This window comes from Coregonus clupeaformis, chromosome 21, assembly GCF_020615455.1.
Source record: "Coregonus clupeaformis isolate EN_2021a chromosome 21, ASM2061545v1, whole genome shotgun sequence".
NCBI lineage: Eukaryota > Metazoa > Chordata > Actinopteri > Salmoniformes > Salmonidae > Coregonus > Coregonus clupeaformis.
In genome coordinates, this window is record NC_059212.1 from 27,437,819 (window position 1) to 27,457,353 (window position 19,535).

A 19,535-nucleotide genomic window follows, 5' to 3' on the forward strand; every position below is an offset into this window, starting at 1 on the left:
TTGATTTGAATTTCACTCCTATATTCCGTCCCATAGGCTGGTGTACCAAGCAGTGCAAGATCAAATCAGTTCAGTCACATAGACATAAGTAGGGGAGACCGGGGTATTCTTTTTTTATTGGCCCATCCACCACCACCACCACTTTTCAAAATTCTTCAAGATCTATAAAAGCGGTTGTTGATCATTGCTAGACAAGTATTTTCAGGTAGATTTAAGTCAAAACTGTAACTCAGCCACTCAGGAACATTCACTGTCTTCTTGGTAAGCAACTCCAGTGTAGATTTGGCCTTGTGTTTAAGGTTATTGTCCTGCTGAAAGGTGAATTCATCTCCCAGTGTCTGGTAGAAAGCAGACTGAACCAGATTTTCCTCTAGGATTTTACCTGTGCTTAGCTCCATTCTGTTTCTTTTTTTATCCTGAAAAACTCCCCAGTCCTTAACGATTACAAGCATACCCATAACATGATGCAGACACCACTATGCTTGAAAATATGGAGAGTGGTACTCAGTAATGTGTTTTATTGGATTTGCCCCAAACATAACACTTTGTGTTCAGGACAAAAAGGTGATTATTTGCAGTACTACTTTAGTACTTTTGAATATTTTTATTCTGTAAATGCTTTCTTCTTTTCCCCTGTCAGTTAGGTTAGTCGTGTGGAGTAACTACAATGTTGATGATCCATCCTCAGTTTTCTGCTATCAAAGCCATTAAACTCTGTATCTGTTTTAAAGTCACAATTTGCCTCATTGTGAAATCCCTGAGCGGTTTCCTTCCTCTCCGGCAACTGAGTTAGGAAGGACGCCTGTATGTTTGTAGTGACTGGGTGTATTGATACACCATCTAAAGTGTAATTAATAACTTCACCATGCTCAAAGGGATATTCAATGTCTGCTTTTTTTTACTCATTTACCAATAAGTGCCCTTCTTTGCGAGACATTGGAAAACCTCCCTGGTCTTTGTAGTTGAATCTGTGTTTGAAATTCATTGCTTGACTGAGGGACCTTACATATAATTGTATGTGAGGAGTATACCAAGCAAAAGAGTAGTAACTGCTCATAGAGTGAAAATGAGAAAAATGACTTGAGGGCAGATCATTGGAGATGTGGTTATCTGTTGACTTGCTATGAGGTTATATTTTATTCATATTGATGCTGACATGACCTTTGACCCTAGACAGCAGTTACTGCCTTCTTGCTTGGTACACCAACTGGAATAGGTTTCAATGCCAATTTATTATTTACACAAACTTGTGTTCATAGATTTATTTGTATGTGTCATACAGTGTCATATAGTTTAATACTTGTATCAGCAAAGAACAATCAATAATACTAAGGTAAACCATAGTAACTGCAGCCCAAAGCTCAGTGAAACCAAGGTAAAAGGCAGTAACTGATGTGAGTGATGGCAGTTACTGCTTTTTTCCTTGGTTTCACTGTAACTTTCTCCAGTTACTGCAAACATGACCCCCCATTTTCTCCAAACACAACACAGCGGAGGCAGGATATTTGTCCACATGATAAAGCATGTATTTAATTTTTGAACAAATGTGCAGTTACTACTCTTTTGCTTTGTAGGGCAGTATAGAGATGAGGTAGTCATTCAAAAATCATGTTAAACACTATTATTGCACACAGAGTGAGTCCATGCAACATCTTATGTGACTTGTTAAGCAAATTTTGACTCCTGAACTTATTTAGGCTTGCCATAACAAAGGGGTTGAATACTTATTGACCCAAGACATTTCAGCTATTCATTTTTTATAATAAAAATAATAATCAAAAACATTGACATTATGGGGTGTTGTGTGTAGGACAGTGACAAAAAAATCTAAATTGAATCAATTTTAAATTCAGGCTGTAACACAACAAATGTGGAAAAAGTCAAGGGGTGTGAATACCTTCTGAATACCTTCCTTTTATACACAGTAGTTTTACATAACAAAGACATTGTTTAATTTTATATACATATTATATTTTGGATAGATAGATAGTATTCAGACATCTCCGGCATATATTATATATAGTGTTTTCAGTAATAACTATTACCGATCGTGAGCTTTTTAATCCCACCCCTCAGCTACTCTCAGCCCATCCCACCTATCTCCGTAGATCACCCTCTTTTGATTTCCATGTGCCATATATTTTTCAACTGTGCTGCGATGTCTTACATTAATTTTGAACCTTTCTAATCGCATAGTATCCACAGATTGTAAGTTAAAGATGAATATTTTTCCTTAGAGTATTATTCAATTGTTGATTGATTGACTATGGCTTTCCAAATCGCAGAACACTGCTATTTGTAGGGTTAATTTTAATAAATGTTGTGATTTTTCAGCCATTCCTGAACCTGTGACCAGAAACAAGCTACATGGGTGCAATACCAAAATAAATGATATAATAGCTGCATAGCTAAGATTGTTGTATGCCCCATATACTGTATATAACATTCTGTTGGTGGCAAGAATTTTGTATAACAATTGAAATTGAAAAACTTGAAGTGTTGAATAAAGCTTTGTTTTGTGTATCTGTTCATACACCATGTGCCATGGTATCGGTACATCAAAAATCGTTTTACTCTTGTGTGTATTTTTCAGCACCAGTATATCTTACAAGACTCTTCAAATCAAATAAAAGTTTATTGGTCACGCACACATATTTGATGTTATCGCAGGTGCAGCGAAATACTTATGTTTCTAATTCCAACAATACCGAACCATACAAAACAACACACACAAATCCCAAAAATATAAAGAAAGAAATTAAGAAATATCAGAACGAGCAAGGTCAGAGTCCGGAATATAAATATATATGTATATGATGGTGTGTATAGACAGTATGTGAATAGAAAAGGTGTGTACAGCAGTAGTTATTTAGGATGAGCCTTGACTAGAATACAGTATATACATATGAAGTCAAATCAAATCAAATGTTATTGGTCGCATACACATGTTTAGCAGATGTTATTGCGAGTGTAGTGAAATGCTTGGTTAGGAGCCTGAAACAAAGCAGCCATTGCTATTCAAGTGGGTAAAACAGTAGGTAAACATTATAAAAGTGACCAGTGTTCAATGACTATGTGCATAGGGCAGCAGTCTCTAAGGTGCAGGGTAGAGTACCGGATGGTAGCCGGCTAGTGGTGACTATTTAACAGTCTGATGGCCTGGAGATAGCAGCTGTTTTTCAGTCTCTTGGTCCCAGCTTTGATGCAGGCTGTGGCTTGAGTGGCTGAAGTCATTGATGATCTTCTGGGCCTTCCTGTGACACCGGGTGCTGTAGATGTCCTGGAGGGCAGGCAGTGTGCCCCCAGTGATGCGTTGGGCTGACCGCACCACCCTCTGGAAAGCCCTGTGGTTGTGGACGGTGCAATTGCCGTACCAGATGGTGATACCATTTCAGGTTGTCAGTGATGTGCACACTGAGGAACTTGAAACCTTTCACCCTCTCCACTGAGGGTGAGGAGTATTTATTTCTGTAATAAAGCCCTTTTGTGGACAAAAACAATCATTCTGATTGGCTGGGCCTGGTTCCCAAGTGGGTGGCCTGGGAGGCCCACCCACTTGGGAACCAGCCCACCCATGGCTGCGCCCCTGCCCAGTCAAGTAAAATCCATAGATTAGGAACTAATGAATGTATTTCAATTGACTGATTTCCTTCTATGAACTGTAGCTCAGTAAAATCATTGAAATTGTTGCATGTTGCATTTATATTTTTAGTCATGGCTCATCCTATATAACTACTTCAGTATACACCTTTTCTATTCATATACAGTACATACTGTATATACACACCATTATTATATATACAGTACCAGTCAAAAGTTTGGACATCTACTCATTCAATGGTTTTTCTTTATTTTTACTATTTTCTACATTGTAGAATAATAGTGAAGACATCGAAACTATGAAATAACACATATGGAATCATGTAGTAACCAAAAAAGTGTTAAACAAATCAAAATATATTTTAGATTCTTCAAAGTAGCCACCCTTTGCCTTGATGACAGCTTTGCACACTCTTGGCATTCTCTCAACCAGCTTCACATGGAATGCTTTTCCAACAGTCTGTTACTTGAACTCTGTGAAGCATTTATTTGTGCTGCAATTTGTGAGGCTGGTAACTCTAATGAACTTATCCTTTGCAGCAGAGGTAACTCTGGGTCTTCCTTTCCTGTGGCGGTCCTCATGAGAGCCAATTTCATCATAGCGCTTGATGGTTTTTGCGACTGCACTTGAAGAAATGTTCAAAGTTCTTGAAATATTCGGTGTTAACTGACCTTCATGTCTTAAAGTAATGATGGACTGTCATTTCACCTTTGCTTATTTGAGCTGTTCTTGCCATAATATGGACTTGGTTTTTTACCAAATAGAGCTATGCAGTGTGATGGCGATTGCATCGTCTGTGGATCTATTGGGGCGGTAAGCAAATTGAAGTGGGTCTAGGGTGACAGGTAAGGTAGAGGTGATATGATCCTTGACTAGTCTCTCAAAGCACTTCATGATGACAGAGGTGAGTGCTACGGGGCGATAGTCATTTAGTTCAGTTACCTTTGCTTTCTTCGGTACAGGAACAATGGTGGCCATCTTGAAGCATTTGGGAACAGAAGACTGGGAAAGGGAGAGATTGAATATGTCCATAAACACACCAGCCAGCTGGTCTGCACATGCTCTGAGGACGCGGCTAGGGATGCCGTCTGGGCCGGCAGCCTTGCGGGGGTTAACATGCTTAAATGTCTTAATCATGTCGGCCACGGAGAAGGAGAGGCCACAGTCCTTGGTAGTGGGCCTCGTCGGTGGCACTGTGTTATCCTCAAAGCGGGCGAAGAAGGTGTTTAGCTTGTTTGGAAGCGAGACGTCGGTGTCGGCAACGTGGCTGGTTTTCCTTTTGTAGTCCGTGATTGTCTGTAGACCCTGCCACATATGTCTTGTGTCTGAGCCGTTGAATTGCGACTCCACTTTGTCTCTATACTGATGTTTTGCCAGTTTAATTGCCTTGCGGAGTGCATAGCTACACTGTTTGTTTTCTGCCATATTCCCAGTCACCTTGCCATGGTTAAATGCGGTGGTTCACGCTTTCTGTTTTGCGCGAATACTGCCATCTATCCACGGTTTCTGGTTAGGGTAGGTTTTAATTCCAGGTGACTACCTCATGAAGCTGGTTGAGAGAATGCCAAGAGTGTGCAAAGCTGTCATCAAGGCAAAGGGTGGCTACTTTGAAGAATCTCAAATATAAAATATATTTTGATTTGTTTAGTTTTGGTTACTACATGATTCCATATGTGTTATTTCATAGTTTTGATGTCTTCACTATTATTCTACAATGTAAAAAAATTAAAATTAAATAAAGAAAAACCCTTGAATGAGTAGGTGTGTCCAAACTTTTGACTGGTAGTGTATGTATATACAAAAGTATGTGGACACCCCTTCAAATTAGTGGATTCAGCTATTTCAGCCACACCAGTTGCTGACAGGTGTATAAAATCAAGCACACAGGCCATGCAATCTCCATATACAAACATTGGCAGTAGAATGGCCTTACTGAAGAGCTCAGTGACTTTCAACGTGGCACCGTCATAGGATGCCACCTTTCCAACGAGTCAGTTCATAAAATTTCTGCTCTGCTAGAGCTGCCCCGGTCAACTGTAAGTGCTGTTATTGTGAAGTGGAAACGTCTAGGAGCAGCAACAGCTTAGCCGCGAAGTGGTAGGCCACACAAGCTCACAGAAGAGGACCGCCAAGTGCTGAATTGCGTACCACGTAAAAATAATCTGTCCTCAGTTGCAACACTCGCTACCGAGTTCCAAACTGTCTCTGGAAGCAACGTCAGCACAAGAACTGTTCGTCGGAAGCTTAATGAAATGGGTTTCCATGGCCGAGCAGCCGCACACAAGCCTAAGATCACCATGCGCAATGCCAAGCGTCGGCTGGAGTGATGTAAAGCTCGCCGCCAATGGACTCTGGAGCAGAGGAAACGCGATCTCTGGAGTGATGAATCACACTTCACAACCTGGTAGTCCGACAGATGAATCTGGGCTTAGCGGATGCCAGGAGAAAAGCATTTATTTGGGCTGCAATTTGTGAGGCTGGTAACTTTAATGAACTTATCCTCTGCAGCAGAGGTAACTCTGGGTCTTACATTACTGTGGCGGTCATCATGAGAGCAAGTTTCAATGATAGTGCTTGATGGTTTTTGCGACTGCACTTGAAGAAACTTTCAAAGTTCTTGAAATGTTCCATATTGACTGACCTTCATGTCTTAAAGTAATGATGGACTGTCGTTTCTCTTTGCTTATTTGAGCTGTTCTTGCCATAATATGGACTTGGTCTTTTACCAAATAGGGCTATCTTGTTTATCTTGTCACAACACAACTGATTGGCTGAAACGCATTAAGAAGGAAAGAAATTCCACAAATTCACTTTTAAGATGGCACACCTGTTAATTGAAATGCATTCCTTATGAAGCTGGTTGAGATAATGCCAAGAGCGTGCAAAGCTGTCATCAAGGCAAAGGGTGGCTATTTGAATAATCTCTAATATAAAATATATTTTGATTTGTTTAGCACTTTTTTGGTTACTACATGATTCCATATGTGTTATTTCATAGTTTTTATGTCTTCACTATTATTGTACAATGTAGAAAATAGTAAAAATAAAGAAAAACCATTGAATGAGTAGGTGTTCTTAAACTTTTGACCAGTAGTATATATATATATACACACTACATGACCAAAAATATGTGGACACCTTACAGTTGTCCGGGGCAGCTTTAGCAGGGCAGAAATTTAACGAACTGACTTGTTGGAAAGGTGGCATCCTATGACGGTGCCATGTTGAAAGTCACTGAGCTCTTCAGTACGGGCCATTCTACTGCCTATGTTTGTCTATGGAGATTGCATGACTGTTTGCTCGATTACATACACCTGTCAGCAAAGGGTGTGGCTGAAATAGCCAAATCCATTCATTTGAAGGGATGTCCATATAGTTTTGGCCATGTAGTGTACTGTATTTTATTTCAACATGGAGTTAGTTATAAGCCATCAAACACACTCTGTCCACATGTCATAAACAGCCAAATCGTGGGGTTGGATGTCACACAGTATGGGGTTGGTTGTCACAATGTTTGCTGGTAGCTTATTCCTTTTGTAACAGGAAATGAAGCGATATAGTATACAGTCTTAGAAATAGCCAAGCCTTTATTTGATCGAACGATATTCCTAACAAAATTCAGCATTTTATGCCTTGAGAACAACATACAGTGAGGGAAAAAAGTATTTGATCCCCTGCTGATTTTGTACGTTTGCCCACTGACAAAGAAATGATCAGTCTATCATTTTAATGGTAGGTTTATTTGAACAGTGAGAGACAGAATAACAACCAACAAATCCAGAAAAACGCATGTCAAAAATGTTATAAATTGATTTGCATTTTAATGAGGGAAATAAGTATTTGACCCCCTCTCAATCAGAAAGATTTCTGGCTCCCAGGTGTCTTTTATACAGGTAATGAGCTGAGATTAGGAGCACACTCTTAAAGGGAGTGCTCCTAATCTCAGTTTGGTACCTGTATAAAAGACACCTGTCCACAGAAGCAATCAATCAATCAGATTCCAAACTCTCCACCATGGCCAAGACCAAAGAGCTCTCCAAGGATGTCAGGGACAAGATTGTAGACCTACACAAGGCTGGAATGGGCTACAAGACCATCGCCAAGCAGCTTGGTGAGAAGGTGACAACAGTTGGTGCGATTATTCGCAAATGGAAGAAACACAAAAGAACTGTCAATCTCCCTCGGCCTGGGGCTCCATGCAAGATCTCACCTCGTGGAGTTGCAATGATCATGAGAACGGTGAGGAATCAGCCCAGAACTACACGGGAGGATCTTGTCAATGATCTCAAGGCAGCTGGGACCATAGTCACCAAGAAAACAATTGGTAACACACTACGCCGTGAAGGACTGAAATCCTGCAGCGCCCGCAAGGTCCCCCTGCTCAAGAAAGCACATATACATGCCCGTCTGAAGTTTGCCAATGAACATCTGAATGATTCAGAGGAGAACTGGGTGAAAGTGATGTGGTCAGATGAGACCAAAATGGAGCTCTTTGGCATCAACTCAACTCGCCGTGTTTGGAGGAGGAGGAATGCTGCCTATGACCCCAAGAACACCATCCTCACCGTCAAACATGGAGGTGGAAACATTATGCTTTGGGGGTGTTTTTCTGCTAAGGGGACAGGACAACTTCACCGCATCAAAGGGACGATGGACGAGGCCATATCCCGTCAAATCTTGGGGGAGAACCTCCTTCCCTCAGCCAGGGCATTGAAAATGGGTCGTGGATGGGTATTCCAGCATGACAATGACCCATAACACACGGCCAAGGCAACAAAGGAGTGGCTCAAGAAGAAGCACATTATGGTCCTGGAGTGGCCTAGCCAGTCTCCAAACCTTAATCCCATAGAAAATCTGTGGAGGGAGCTGAAGGTTCGAGTTGCCAAATGTCAGGCTCGAAAACTTAATGACTTGGAGAAGATCTGCAAAGAGGAGTGGGACAAAATCCCTCCTGAGATGTGTTCAAACCTGATGGCCAACTACAAGAAATGTCTGACCTCTGTGATTGCCAACAATGCTTTTGCCACCAAGTACTACAGTGGGGGAAAAAAGTATTTAGTCAGCCACCAATTGTGCAAGTTCTCCCACTTAAAAAGATGAGAGAGGCCTGTAATTTTCATCATAGGTACACGTCAACTATGACAGACAAAATGAGAAAAAAAAATCCAGAAAATCACATTGTAGGATTTTTAATGAATTTATTTGCAAATAATGGTGGAAAATAAGTATTTGGTCAATAACAAAAGTTTCTCAATACTTTGTTATATACCCTTTGTTGGCAATGACACAGGTCAAACGTTTTCTGTAAGTCTTCACAAGGTTTTCACACACTGTTGCTGGTATTTTGGCCCATTCCTCCATGCATATCTCCTCTAGAGCAGTGATGTTTTGGGGCTGTCACTGGGCAACACAGACTTTCAACTCCCTCCAAAGATTTTCTATGGGGTTGAGATCTGGAGACTGGCTAGGCCACTACAGGACCTTGAAATGCTTCTTACGAAGCCACTCCTTCGTTGCCCGGGCGGTGTGTTTGGGATCATTGTCATGCTGAAAGACCCAGCCACGTTTCATCTTCAATGCCCTTGCTGATGGAAGGAGGTTTTCACTCAAAATCTCATTCTTTCCTTTACACGGATCAGTCGTCCTGGTCCCTTTGCAGAAAAACAGCCCCAAAGCATGATGTTTCCACCCCTATGCTTCACAGTAGGTATGGTGTTCTTTGGATGCAACTCAGCATTCTTTGTCCTCCAAACACGACGAGTTGAGTTTTTACCAAAAAGTTCTATTTTGGTTTCATCTGACCATATGACATTCCCCCAATCCTCTTCTGGATCATCCAAATGCACTCTAGAAAACTTCAGACGGGCCTGGACATGTACTGGCTTAAGCAGGGGGACACGTCTGGCACTGCAGGATTTGAGTCCCTGGCGGTGTAGTGTGGTACTGATGGTAGGCTTTGTTACTTTGGTCCCAGCTCTCTGCAGGTCATTCACTAGGTCCCCCCGTGTGGTTCTGGGATTTTTGCTCACCGTGCTTGTGATCATTTTGACCCCACGGGGTGAGATCTTGCGTGGAGCCCCAGATCGAGGGAGATTATCAGTGGTCTTGTATGTCTTCCATTTCCTAATAATTGCTCCCACAGTTGATTTCTTCAAACCAAGCTGCTTACCTATTGCAGATTCAGTCTTCCCAGCCTGGTGCAGGTCTACAATGTTGTTTCTGGTGTCCTTTGACAGCTCTTTGGTCTTGGCCATAGTGGAGTTTGGAGTGTGACTGTTTGAGGTTGTGGACAGGTGTCTTTTATACTGATAACAAGTTCAAACAGGTGCCATTAATACAGGTAACGAGTGGAGGACAGAGGAGCCTCTTAAAGAAGAAGTTACAGGTCTGTGAGAGCCAGAAATCTTGCTTGTTTGTAGGTGACCAAATACTTATTTTCCACCATAATTTGCAAATAAATTCATAAAAAATCCTACAATGTGATTTTCTGGATTTTTTTTCTCAATTTGTCTGTCATAGTTGACGTGTACCTATGATGAAAATTACAGGCCTCTCTCATTTTTTTAAGTGGGAGAACTTGCACAATTGGTGGCTGACTAAATACTTTTTCCCCCCACTGTAAGTCATGTTTTGCAGAAGGGTCAAATACTTATTTCCCTCATTAAAATGCAAATCAATTTATAACATTTTTGACATGCGTTTTTCTGGATTTGTTTGTTGTTATTCTGTCTCTCACTGTTCAAATAAACCTACCATTAAAGTTATAGACTGATCATTTCTTTGTCAGTGGGCAAACGTACAAAATCAGCAGGGGATCAAATACTTTTTTCCCTCACTGTATGACATTTTGAGTACTTGTGTGGGTGTGTGACAGAAACGTTTTGTTTGTGAAAGAGAGATGCAACAAACCTAGATAGCACAGATACCTCTGCCCAATGGTGTATTCATTATATATCGGGAAGATGCTGTTTAGACATTGTTTGCTAATTGTAAGTCGTCTCACAGATGTGTAGATATAGATATATTTATATTCCGGACTCCGACATTGCTCGTTCTGATATTTCTTAATTTCTTTCTTTTTTGCGGGGAGATTATGTGTGCATTGTTTTGTATTGCTAGGTATTACTGCACTGTTGGAGCTAGAAACACAAGCATGTTGCTGCACCTATGATAACATCTGCAAATCTGTGTATGCAACCAATAAGCTTTGATTTGATTTGATTTATAGCAACAGCAAAAAAGAACTTGGGATTTATTGTATACTGGCTGTGGCAATGTCCCCGAACAATATGGTTATAATGGAGTTGATAGTGACAACCAATGCCACATTCCATGTGTGGCAACCATCCCCAACCACCACCCCAATGCTAATTAAGATGCTAGGTACCACATGGCTTAACCTAGCAACTCAGAGATAGGTTTGTAATATAGTTATCCCTTTCCTCTTTTCAACAAACATATTTTGTCATGTATAATCCCATAATTCAAACATTTATAAAGAAAGACATTTTTTGTTTTACTTTCACCTATGAAAAACACAAATTCCCCTCACCAGTGTTTTGTCATACTGACATGACTTGACCAGGTGGATGAGTTCTTTCAAAGAATTCACACATTTTTATCTTTAAATTATTACACAGCACCCTCTAGATTGGGAGTAATAAGCACCGTGACAACCAACCAGACCCGGCGCCAGGATAAAGTGACTAAGGGGGCAGTTAAAATTGGTGAGGGGGCACACTTTTTTGGGGTTCTTGCATTGGAATTACATTGAATTCTGCTTATATCAGGCTATACCACAATCAATTTAAAATGCCAAGACTCCGAGACCATTAAGTGCTTTTGAACTGACAGGTTGGCGCGAAATCTGTAGCCCATCTCTGCTGCACTGTATTAGCACAATGGACAGCGCCCTAAACAGTAAAGCAAGGCCTATTTGGCAATAAATATAGTCTAGAACAGGGGTGTCAAAGTCAAATGGACGGAGGGCCAAATAAAAAATTTAGCTACAAGCCGAGGGCCGGACTGTTCGAATGTTCATTGAAAATTTTTTAAATGACGCATATAGTCTAGTGAACCTAATTGAACCTACTGAAAACCTAACAAATATATTCCAATATGATCAGATAAATAAAGCAATATTTTCTTATGGCTCTGTCAGTAATCTTTAATTTTCAACAGACACAAAAGACAAATTTCCTTTATATAAAAATCCCCATAACATGAACATTAAATGAAAGAAACCGGTATTCAAGGCACCATCAGTAGCCTATATTTTCTATTTTAGCAAAAGTGGGCTAAATTTACTTCAAAGAAAAAAACAATAATAGCAATTTTCTATCATCCACTCAACTGAAATATTTTTAAAATATAATTGGATTGAAATACAATAAAATAAAGTGCAAAAATCTATTAATCAAAAACAACACTTTGTTTAAGGAGAAGTAACATGCAGTGAAAACAAATATTAAACTTTAACTTTTAAACTTGAACTGAGTAAAAACTCTAAATATGTGATTGCACAGTAATGTTCACTTGTTTGAGGTTGAGGGTGATACTTGGTGGTGTCCCATCTTTTCCACAAGTTCATCAATGTTCGGGGTAAGGCTCTGAGCTGAGGAAATCCTCAGAATTGAGTGGAGGTGTTCAGCACTACCTACTCAGTAAATGGCCGGGCTGATTTAGCGATCTCTTCTGCCAAAATAAAACTGGCCTTGACAGCAGCCTGGCCTTGTGATTTGGCTTTTTTGAACAGAGCCTGTCGAGATTTGAGGCCTCGTTTTAATTCCTCTGCCTTTTGTAGCCTTTGTTCCATGTCCATATTCTTGTTTTTGTCCGCGTGTTTCGTTTCATAATGTCGTCTCAGATTATACTCTTTCAGTACCGCCACACTTTCTCCACACAGAAGACACACAGGTTTTCCAGCTACCTCCGTGAACATATACTCCGACTCCCACCTTGTTTGAAACCCCGGTTCTCAGTGTCCACCTTCCGTTTTGCCATTTTTGATGGGTATCTGAAAGTTAATTTTACTGTGATGCTGACGACTGCTGTGCCAATAAATATTGAAATGAAGCAGCCTACTGCTCGGTGCGTCACCGTTGCATTGTGGGAAATGTAGTATTGGTGCGTGTAAAAGATCTGCGGGCTGCCGGCTTGCTGCGGTCTGCGGGCCGGTTCTAATAATAAATCAAGATCATCCCAGGGGCCGTAAAAAACCTTCTCGCGGGCCGGATGTGGCCCGCGGGCCTTGACTCTGACATATGTGGTCTAGAAGATAGATAAGGTAATTCACCTGTTACAAACAGCCTATGTGAATGCAGCCGTACATACAACTGTCTTACCAAAATTATGCAAACTAAATGCTGAAAGTAGTGGCCTAGTTATTCATGCATAACAAAAATACTGAATAGCAGTTTGGCTAAGAATACCGACACAACTGCGAATGCGAACGAATGAATGTGAACAGAACAAAACAGCGGTAGGCCTCCTATAGGCCTATAAACAAAATATCAGATCAATAAAGGAAAGAGAACATTTATATTTAGGCTAGGTACATTAACAGTGAACAAAAGCAGTAAACAAGGCAGATGCAAATAACCAAAACATAGCCTATAGCCTACAACAGTGAGATGCAGCTTTGCACAGCTGTCTTGCCAACTAAACACGCCTATAGGCCCACTTCAAACATGGAAAATCCTGCAGCCCATGAGTTCAGCAACGAGTTACGATATGGCACAATACACTTCTGTGGATCAAATTCGACCCACCCACGTAAACAATTAAGCAATGCCGGCCTACCATAAACACAGGGTGGGTTCTTCACGCGGAGCTAGCTGGAGCTCGACAGCATCATCGCTGCTGGGCTTGGCGGTGGCCTTGTGGTTTGATTTCTGATATCCATCGTGGCAGTGGCAGATTAGCAGGTTAGAGCTAAATAGGCTAATAACACTTTTACAGCTAGCTAAGAAGCTAACTAAACTCTGTAGTGGTGGGGTGTGAGGCAGAGTTGAGTGAAACAGCTTCAACTGTAAACTTGACCTCATCCTTATGAATCAAAATGAAATATTACAGGCGGAGGAGTATCTCGTTACTCACGTAGCCTACCACAGATGAGAAGCGATTTTTCCTGCTTTGTATAGAAATAAAGGAGTCATACCTAACTGCCCAGTGGCTTTCCATAGCCCCCCTACACACAAACACACACACACATTCTGTTGCGCGCTCTGTCCATGGTGCTGATACAGCGCAGCGGAGATACAGATTTGGCACCAACCTGACACTCAATCATTTGAACTTTTTTGCTATTTTTATATAGGGATATAAAATTCAAACTGAGGTGGTACATGTTTCAACTGAGGGGGATAAGTCCCCCTTTTCCCCCTCGTGGAGCCGGGCCCGGAACCAACCCTTGAGACAACCAACCCTGTCTCCCCTATTGCATTTAGGAAACTAACACATGAGGATGGTTAAAATCTAAATTCAAACCCAAGCATAAATGTTAAGACATTCTTCTATTTCCAAACTTGTGCGTGCCATAATAATAGTAAGCTGTAAGCAATACTGCTGCTCAGAAGGTAGGCTGAACCCATACTAGACGGATAGAGATGTGGTTCTTCGCTGAAGTAAGCGTTGAACACTTTATATAGTGCTCTAAAAATAGAGCCCACATGGTCCAATGGAAATGAAGGAGACTTAGGTCAACTCACCAACCAAATCACAGAAGAAGGTAGGCGGGTGTTACACTTTGGCACACCCATTGGTCGGCATCACGATAGCGTAATGCAATCACGTGGGGGGAAGGCCGTCTGTAAGACATTGCATAGGGAAGTTTACAGAGCGTCGACGGACTTTCAGCGAGTTCACTGTTTGCTATTAGAGCAAGCAAGGAAGATCGCTCTCAGAAGAACACTTGCGCTACCACTACTGTAAGGCGATAGTCAGACCTACTACTCCCAACTGCTTTTCTACAGCATATTATACATGCAAATACATCGAAGTCGCAAGTTTTCTTGAAAAATAAAACAAGACAATTGAACTACCTTGATTTTTGGTTGTAATTGGAGCGGCATCTATAGGAGTGAGATGGATGTTATTCCTATGTGCAGCATCTTTCAGGAGCTCCAGATTGTACATGACACCGGATACTTTTCAGCTTTACCATCTCTTGAGGAGTACTGGCAGCAGGTATTTATATTTGATCATTTATGAATAATCCTATTTTGATATGGAAACACTCTAAAATGAGTGACAAATAATGCTAATGTATGTACATCGCCATAAACTTGTCCGCAACCCCAGGTTGCTGTCAGTGAACATGTAAGCAGTCAGGAATGCAGAACATACCTAAGTGATGCAGAACAACAAAAAAGTTGTACTATTGTAATAAACTTGTAGCACATTCTTGACACATAGTTTAATGGACGTAAGCCTATTAATACATGTGCACGCATGTTGCAATTATATACATTAGTTACAATGTATTAGCCTAATCGAATGAATGAACCAAGACGCAACATTGTTTATAATCCGTTCTGTAGACAGCGTATGCCGTTCATTCTAGTGAAGAGAGTTGGTGTGTGTATGTGTGAACGTGCGTGCGTGTGTGTGTGAGAGAGCAAGAGAGACGATCATATTCGGAATTACCGGAGAAGAGTAGCCTATGTGCGTCTTTTTCAACAGATTTTGTTCAAAATTCCCACTAACTCACAGTCATGTTATAGGAATTACATAATAGTCGAGAAACTAGGTTTGTTTTTTTGCTGGGTGATTTAAATAAATAGGCTACACTACACGTAGTTTCCCTTGGATATGCGGGCTTGGGGCCAAGTTCCCTCTCCATGCCCTGAGGCATTTAAAGCTCGCCAGAGATGCATTCTGCCCTATTGAAAATAAATGTTTGCAATGAATACAAAGTATTGCCTCACTAATAACGTTTTTAGGTTTGCCAGAAATATATTACATAACAACTGACCCTGTAATGCATTGTGGGTTTAATTTGTTTTCTATACCCATTATAGTTTGGAATTAATTATTTGGAATGCTAGATGCATGACATAGTTTTTAATATACTGTAGTTAGCATCCACTGTCTGATTGTCAAGCTTTAAGGAAGTGTCCTTACTTCCTTTTTAGAAGCCTAAAATAACTCTTGCAGTATGAAACTCTTGCAGTATTCATACATAAAGCTTTTTGTGGACCTGCTTGAACCAGACCTACCTCCTCCATTCCCTTGTGTGCTATGTTATTTCTAGCTATGCCACTGGATGCATTATTAAATCCAACTTATGCTGAATAATTGAAACATTTAAAATATCTACAAGCACTTCCCTAACCAACAGGGGGGCTCTGTCGCATATGTAAACGTGATCACTGCGCATGACTACGGCTATGTCGTGGAAAGAGCACCGCCACCATCCGAGGAAGTGTGTTTACATGTAACCTTCCCTGATCTAATCTACTTCTCAAAAGGTAACCTACTCCCTATATAGTGCACTACTTTTGAGCCCTGGTCAAAAGTAGTGCACTACAAAGGGAATAGGGTGCCATTTGGGAAGCAACCATAGAGTCTCAGAGGACACCCATTACATGCACTCCACTGCCCTCAGAATAGTACATTGTGTATATGTACCGTATACTGTGGGTAGTTTTTATTCCTAGCTCCTACATGCTGTACTCATTCTCCTCTCCTTCATCAGACATGTCTGGAGTTGGAGCGGTACCTCCAGAGCGAGCCCTACGTCTCGGCCACAGACATCAAGTTTGAGACGAGCCAGGAGGACCTCTGGAGCAAACTGATCCTGGCCTGCGGGGACAAGGCCGATTCCGACCCAAAGATCCACACTCACATTAAGGAGGAGGACAATCAAGAGGCCAACAGCTTTAACTCCGATTCAAGCAGTGAGGCGTCCGACAGCTCCGAGGAGCTCTCCCCTCCCCTCGACTTCACCTCCAACCCACTGAGTGACATTATGGGAGAGGGAGAGGACCTGAGTTCCATGGTTATCAGCACTCCGCCATCTTCTCCTGAGGTGAGCAAGGAGGCCCCCTCCATATCCTCCCAGGTGTGGAGCGGTATACAGGCAGTGATGCACTCGCCTGGGAAAATACGGACAGGGGGCATTGGTGGACGAACGGTGGAGAGGGGAAGCTTAGCCAATGGGGAGGCTTCTCCGGACGGGAGGAGGCGGGTCCACAGGTGTCATTTCAACGGATGCCGAAAGGTTTACACGAAAAGTTCTCACTTGAAAGCACACCAGCGTACACATACAGGTAAATTGTTGATTGCGTACAGGTAAATGCATAACCCCACAGCAACTCCTCCCAAACAAGTGTATACTGTATATGGATAGAAAAGAGCAGAAGCTCTGAGCTATCTAACCAGGCCCCAGTCTTAGTAGTAATATTATACAGGTAAAGCAAGCTAGTCCAGAGAGTGGAGGTGGGTGTTGTTACCCACATACTAATGCTGCTGTCACAAGACATCCAGACCTGCTCGTTATGATGTCATCAGTGTTCTGAATCGGCAGCCATTTACTTTACATAGAACATTCAGAAGATGATTCTGTTTCGGGAGGGACTAAATTTAAACCTCAAACAATTACATTTTAATATGTTTACAAGAGAGTCTTTGTTTTTTAGTTATTTTAATGAAATTGCTCTCTGCATTCTTGGGATAGTTCGCTAGTACGTAATGTCTAAACTGTGACCTAATTCACACAGCAGCAGCAGTGACTTCACGTTGAATGGGGGAGGGGAGACATAACAAACTTTTGTGGGCATGGCCAAGCCAGCCATAGAGGATGTGGACTAGATCTTGAAAACAGATCACATTTCACCATGGGAAAAGAAAATGACTGAATCGTTTAAGTTTAAAGTGCGGTGGGAATTTTACATTTACTGTTATTCGTTACTGAGTTATGTGAGCGGTTTCCTTCGTCACCTCTGACCTCGGCTTGTCAAGCTGTTTACAGCTGTCTTGCACATTAGCAAGGCTCCACATTCCAAGCAAACTGTTACCAGAGATAATGGAATTTTCACCATTAGAAATCCCATACATTTATCCCTTCTCACCCAGCTACTTCAAAAGCACTATGTCTGCTTGTTCAACTACTTTTAAGCAGTACACCACAGCTCATATTTACAAGTTGTATTACTCTATCTACTAATATGTAGCACTTATAGTGTGTTATGTCTATTTCTAATTTGGAAACAATGGAGCACTGTCCTTCATGCTGTCAATTGATACTCAGTAATAACATAATTTGTTTTCTGTTTGCAGGTGAGAAGCCTTACAGGTGTTCATGGGAAGGCTGCGAGTGGCGTTTTGCACGGAGTGATGAGCTAACCAGACACTTCAGGAAGCACACTGGGGCAAAGCCATTTAAATGCAGTAACTGTGACAGGTAAGAGAAGTGTTTAGGGATGGATTTATCTATTGTTTGTTTTCATTATTTTATTGAGGAAGATTGTAAATGTCATGAACACTTGTGAATGTTAGGGCAACTAAGGTAAATCCATGCACCTGAAATATTGACTTAGGGGACTTGAATATCACTGCTGTTATATTAGTATTAGTATCTATTCTAAAAACACTGTGCCTGATATGCTCTCTTTCTCCTCATAGGTGTTTCTCTCGTTCGGACCATTTGGCGCTTCACATGAAGAGACACATCTAAGCGGTGGGCCCCAGAGCAGAGGAGAGCAGAGCGGTGTTGAGCGATGGTCCTGACTGTCTCCTAACCTGTCTGTGGGGAGGCTGCAGTGCCCTGAGAGGGGAGGAAGGGGAGCGAGGGGAGCGTGCTCCAGTGAAAAGCATGCAGGCCATTTTTGCACCATACTTAGTGCCTCCAAGACCTCTCAGAGGAAAGGGCTCTGAAAGGTCGACACATTCTGAACCACCATGGATGAAAGAGAATGAAGAGATCCACTAGAGAGCGAGAAGAAAGAATATGTCTGAGAGGACAAGAAAAAACTTTTTTTTTCTCTGTATGGTGTCTGATGCTTTGTGGAGTTAGTTCCTGGTCTGAACATATGCAGCGGTACTACTCCAATAAACGTATGTTGTTTCCTGTGAGCATGTGGACTGACTGACTGTGAGCCTGCTGTCAGACTGCCTGAGACTGGGTGCCTGTCTAAGAATGCCTGTGACTGGGTGCCTGCCTGTGGATGTACGACTCCTGAGTGGGTGGCTTGTGTTGTGACCTGAATGGTGTTGAGGGGATGATGAGTTTTTGACTGGGGTTTTATTGTCTCGTTGTGGTCATGAATGAATGCAAGCAAAGGTGTTGTTGTGCTGTTGTCTGGAGCGTTGGTTGAGTCTAGGCTGGGTTTGGCGGTGTGTGTGTCCCGGCCGTCAGTTTGATGGAGAGCGCCACCATCTGAACGGAGTTGGTACATGCTCCTAAACGAGGTGTAAGGAGGGGAGGGGGGTTGATGTTTGGTGCAGCTATTAAATGTGCAATGTATTAAGTAGCTTGTCTCAAAGTACATGCTACAAAGCTCATTTGTTGTCCATTGTGTAAGCTCAGTATCTAAAGGCTGTACACAACATTGATATATCATTATACCAGAAGTTGCATGATCTTGGGTTTGTTTGTCACTCGATTAGGCCTACTTATAATGAAGGCTAATCCCAATAATGAGCAGCTATGCATCCATTGTACTCCGTAGATACCACAGTATTGTACAGAAACATAAAGCAGTGATTTATTTGTTTCCTTCTTTTGTTTTGTATGTTTGGAGATACCACTATTGCTTGGCAACTGTGTTGATCATGGGATAGTTTATTTATAGTCAGTTTAAGAACTAATTTCTTTATTTTTGTTCTCTTGTTCTATATCTGTAAATACACTGTGACCTTAATGATGCCTTATGTAAGTGGCCTTGTCCAGATAAATAGATCACTCACGGGGGGGGTTGAAATGCAGTAGTGT

General features: G+C 41.6%; 1 protein-coding gene across 1 annotated transcript; it reads left to right on the forward strand.

The window, feature by feature from the left end:
- The first annotated feature begins 14,443 nt into the window (after positions 1-14,443).
- LOC121535166 (Krueppel-like factor 6) lies at positions 14,444-19,513 on the forward strand. Its single transcript, XM_041841951.2, has 4 exons — positions 14,444-14,788; positions 16,299-16,872; positions 17,882-18,005; positions 18,227-19,513. The coding sequence occupies exons 1-4, from the start codon at positions 14,687-14,689 to the stop codon at positions 18,276-18,278; spliced, it is 852 nt and encodes a 283-aa protein (XP_041697885.2). The 5' UTR covers positions 14,444-14,686; the 3' UTR covers positions 18,279-19,513.
- The last annotated feature ends 22 nt before the right edge of the window (positions 19,514-19,535 follow it).

Coding starts and splice junctions, on each gene's coding strand:
- LOC121535166 (XM_041841951.2), top strand. CDS start 14,687: ATGGATGTTATTCCTATGTGCAGCATCTTTCAGGAGCTCCAGATTGTA. Junction 14,789..16,298: donor TTGAGGAGTACTGGCAGCAG/GTATTTATATTT, acceptor CTCCTTCATCAG/ACATGTCTGGAGTTGGAGCG. Junction 16,873..17,881: donor ACACCAGCGTACACATACAG/GTAAATTGTTGA, acceptor TTCTGTTTGCAG/GTGAGAAGCCTTACAGGTGT.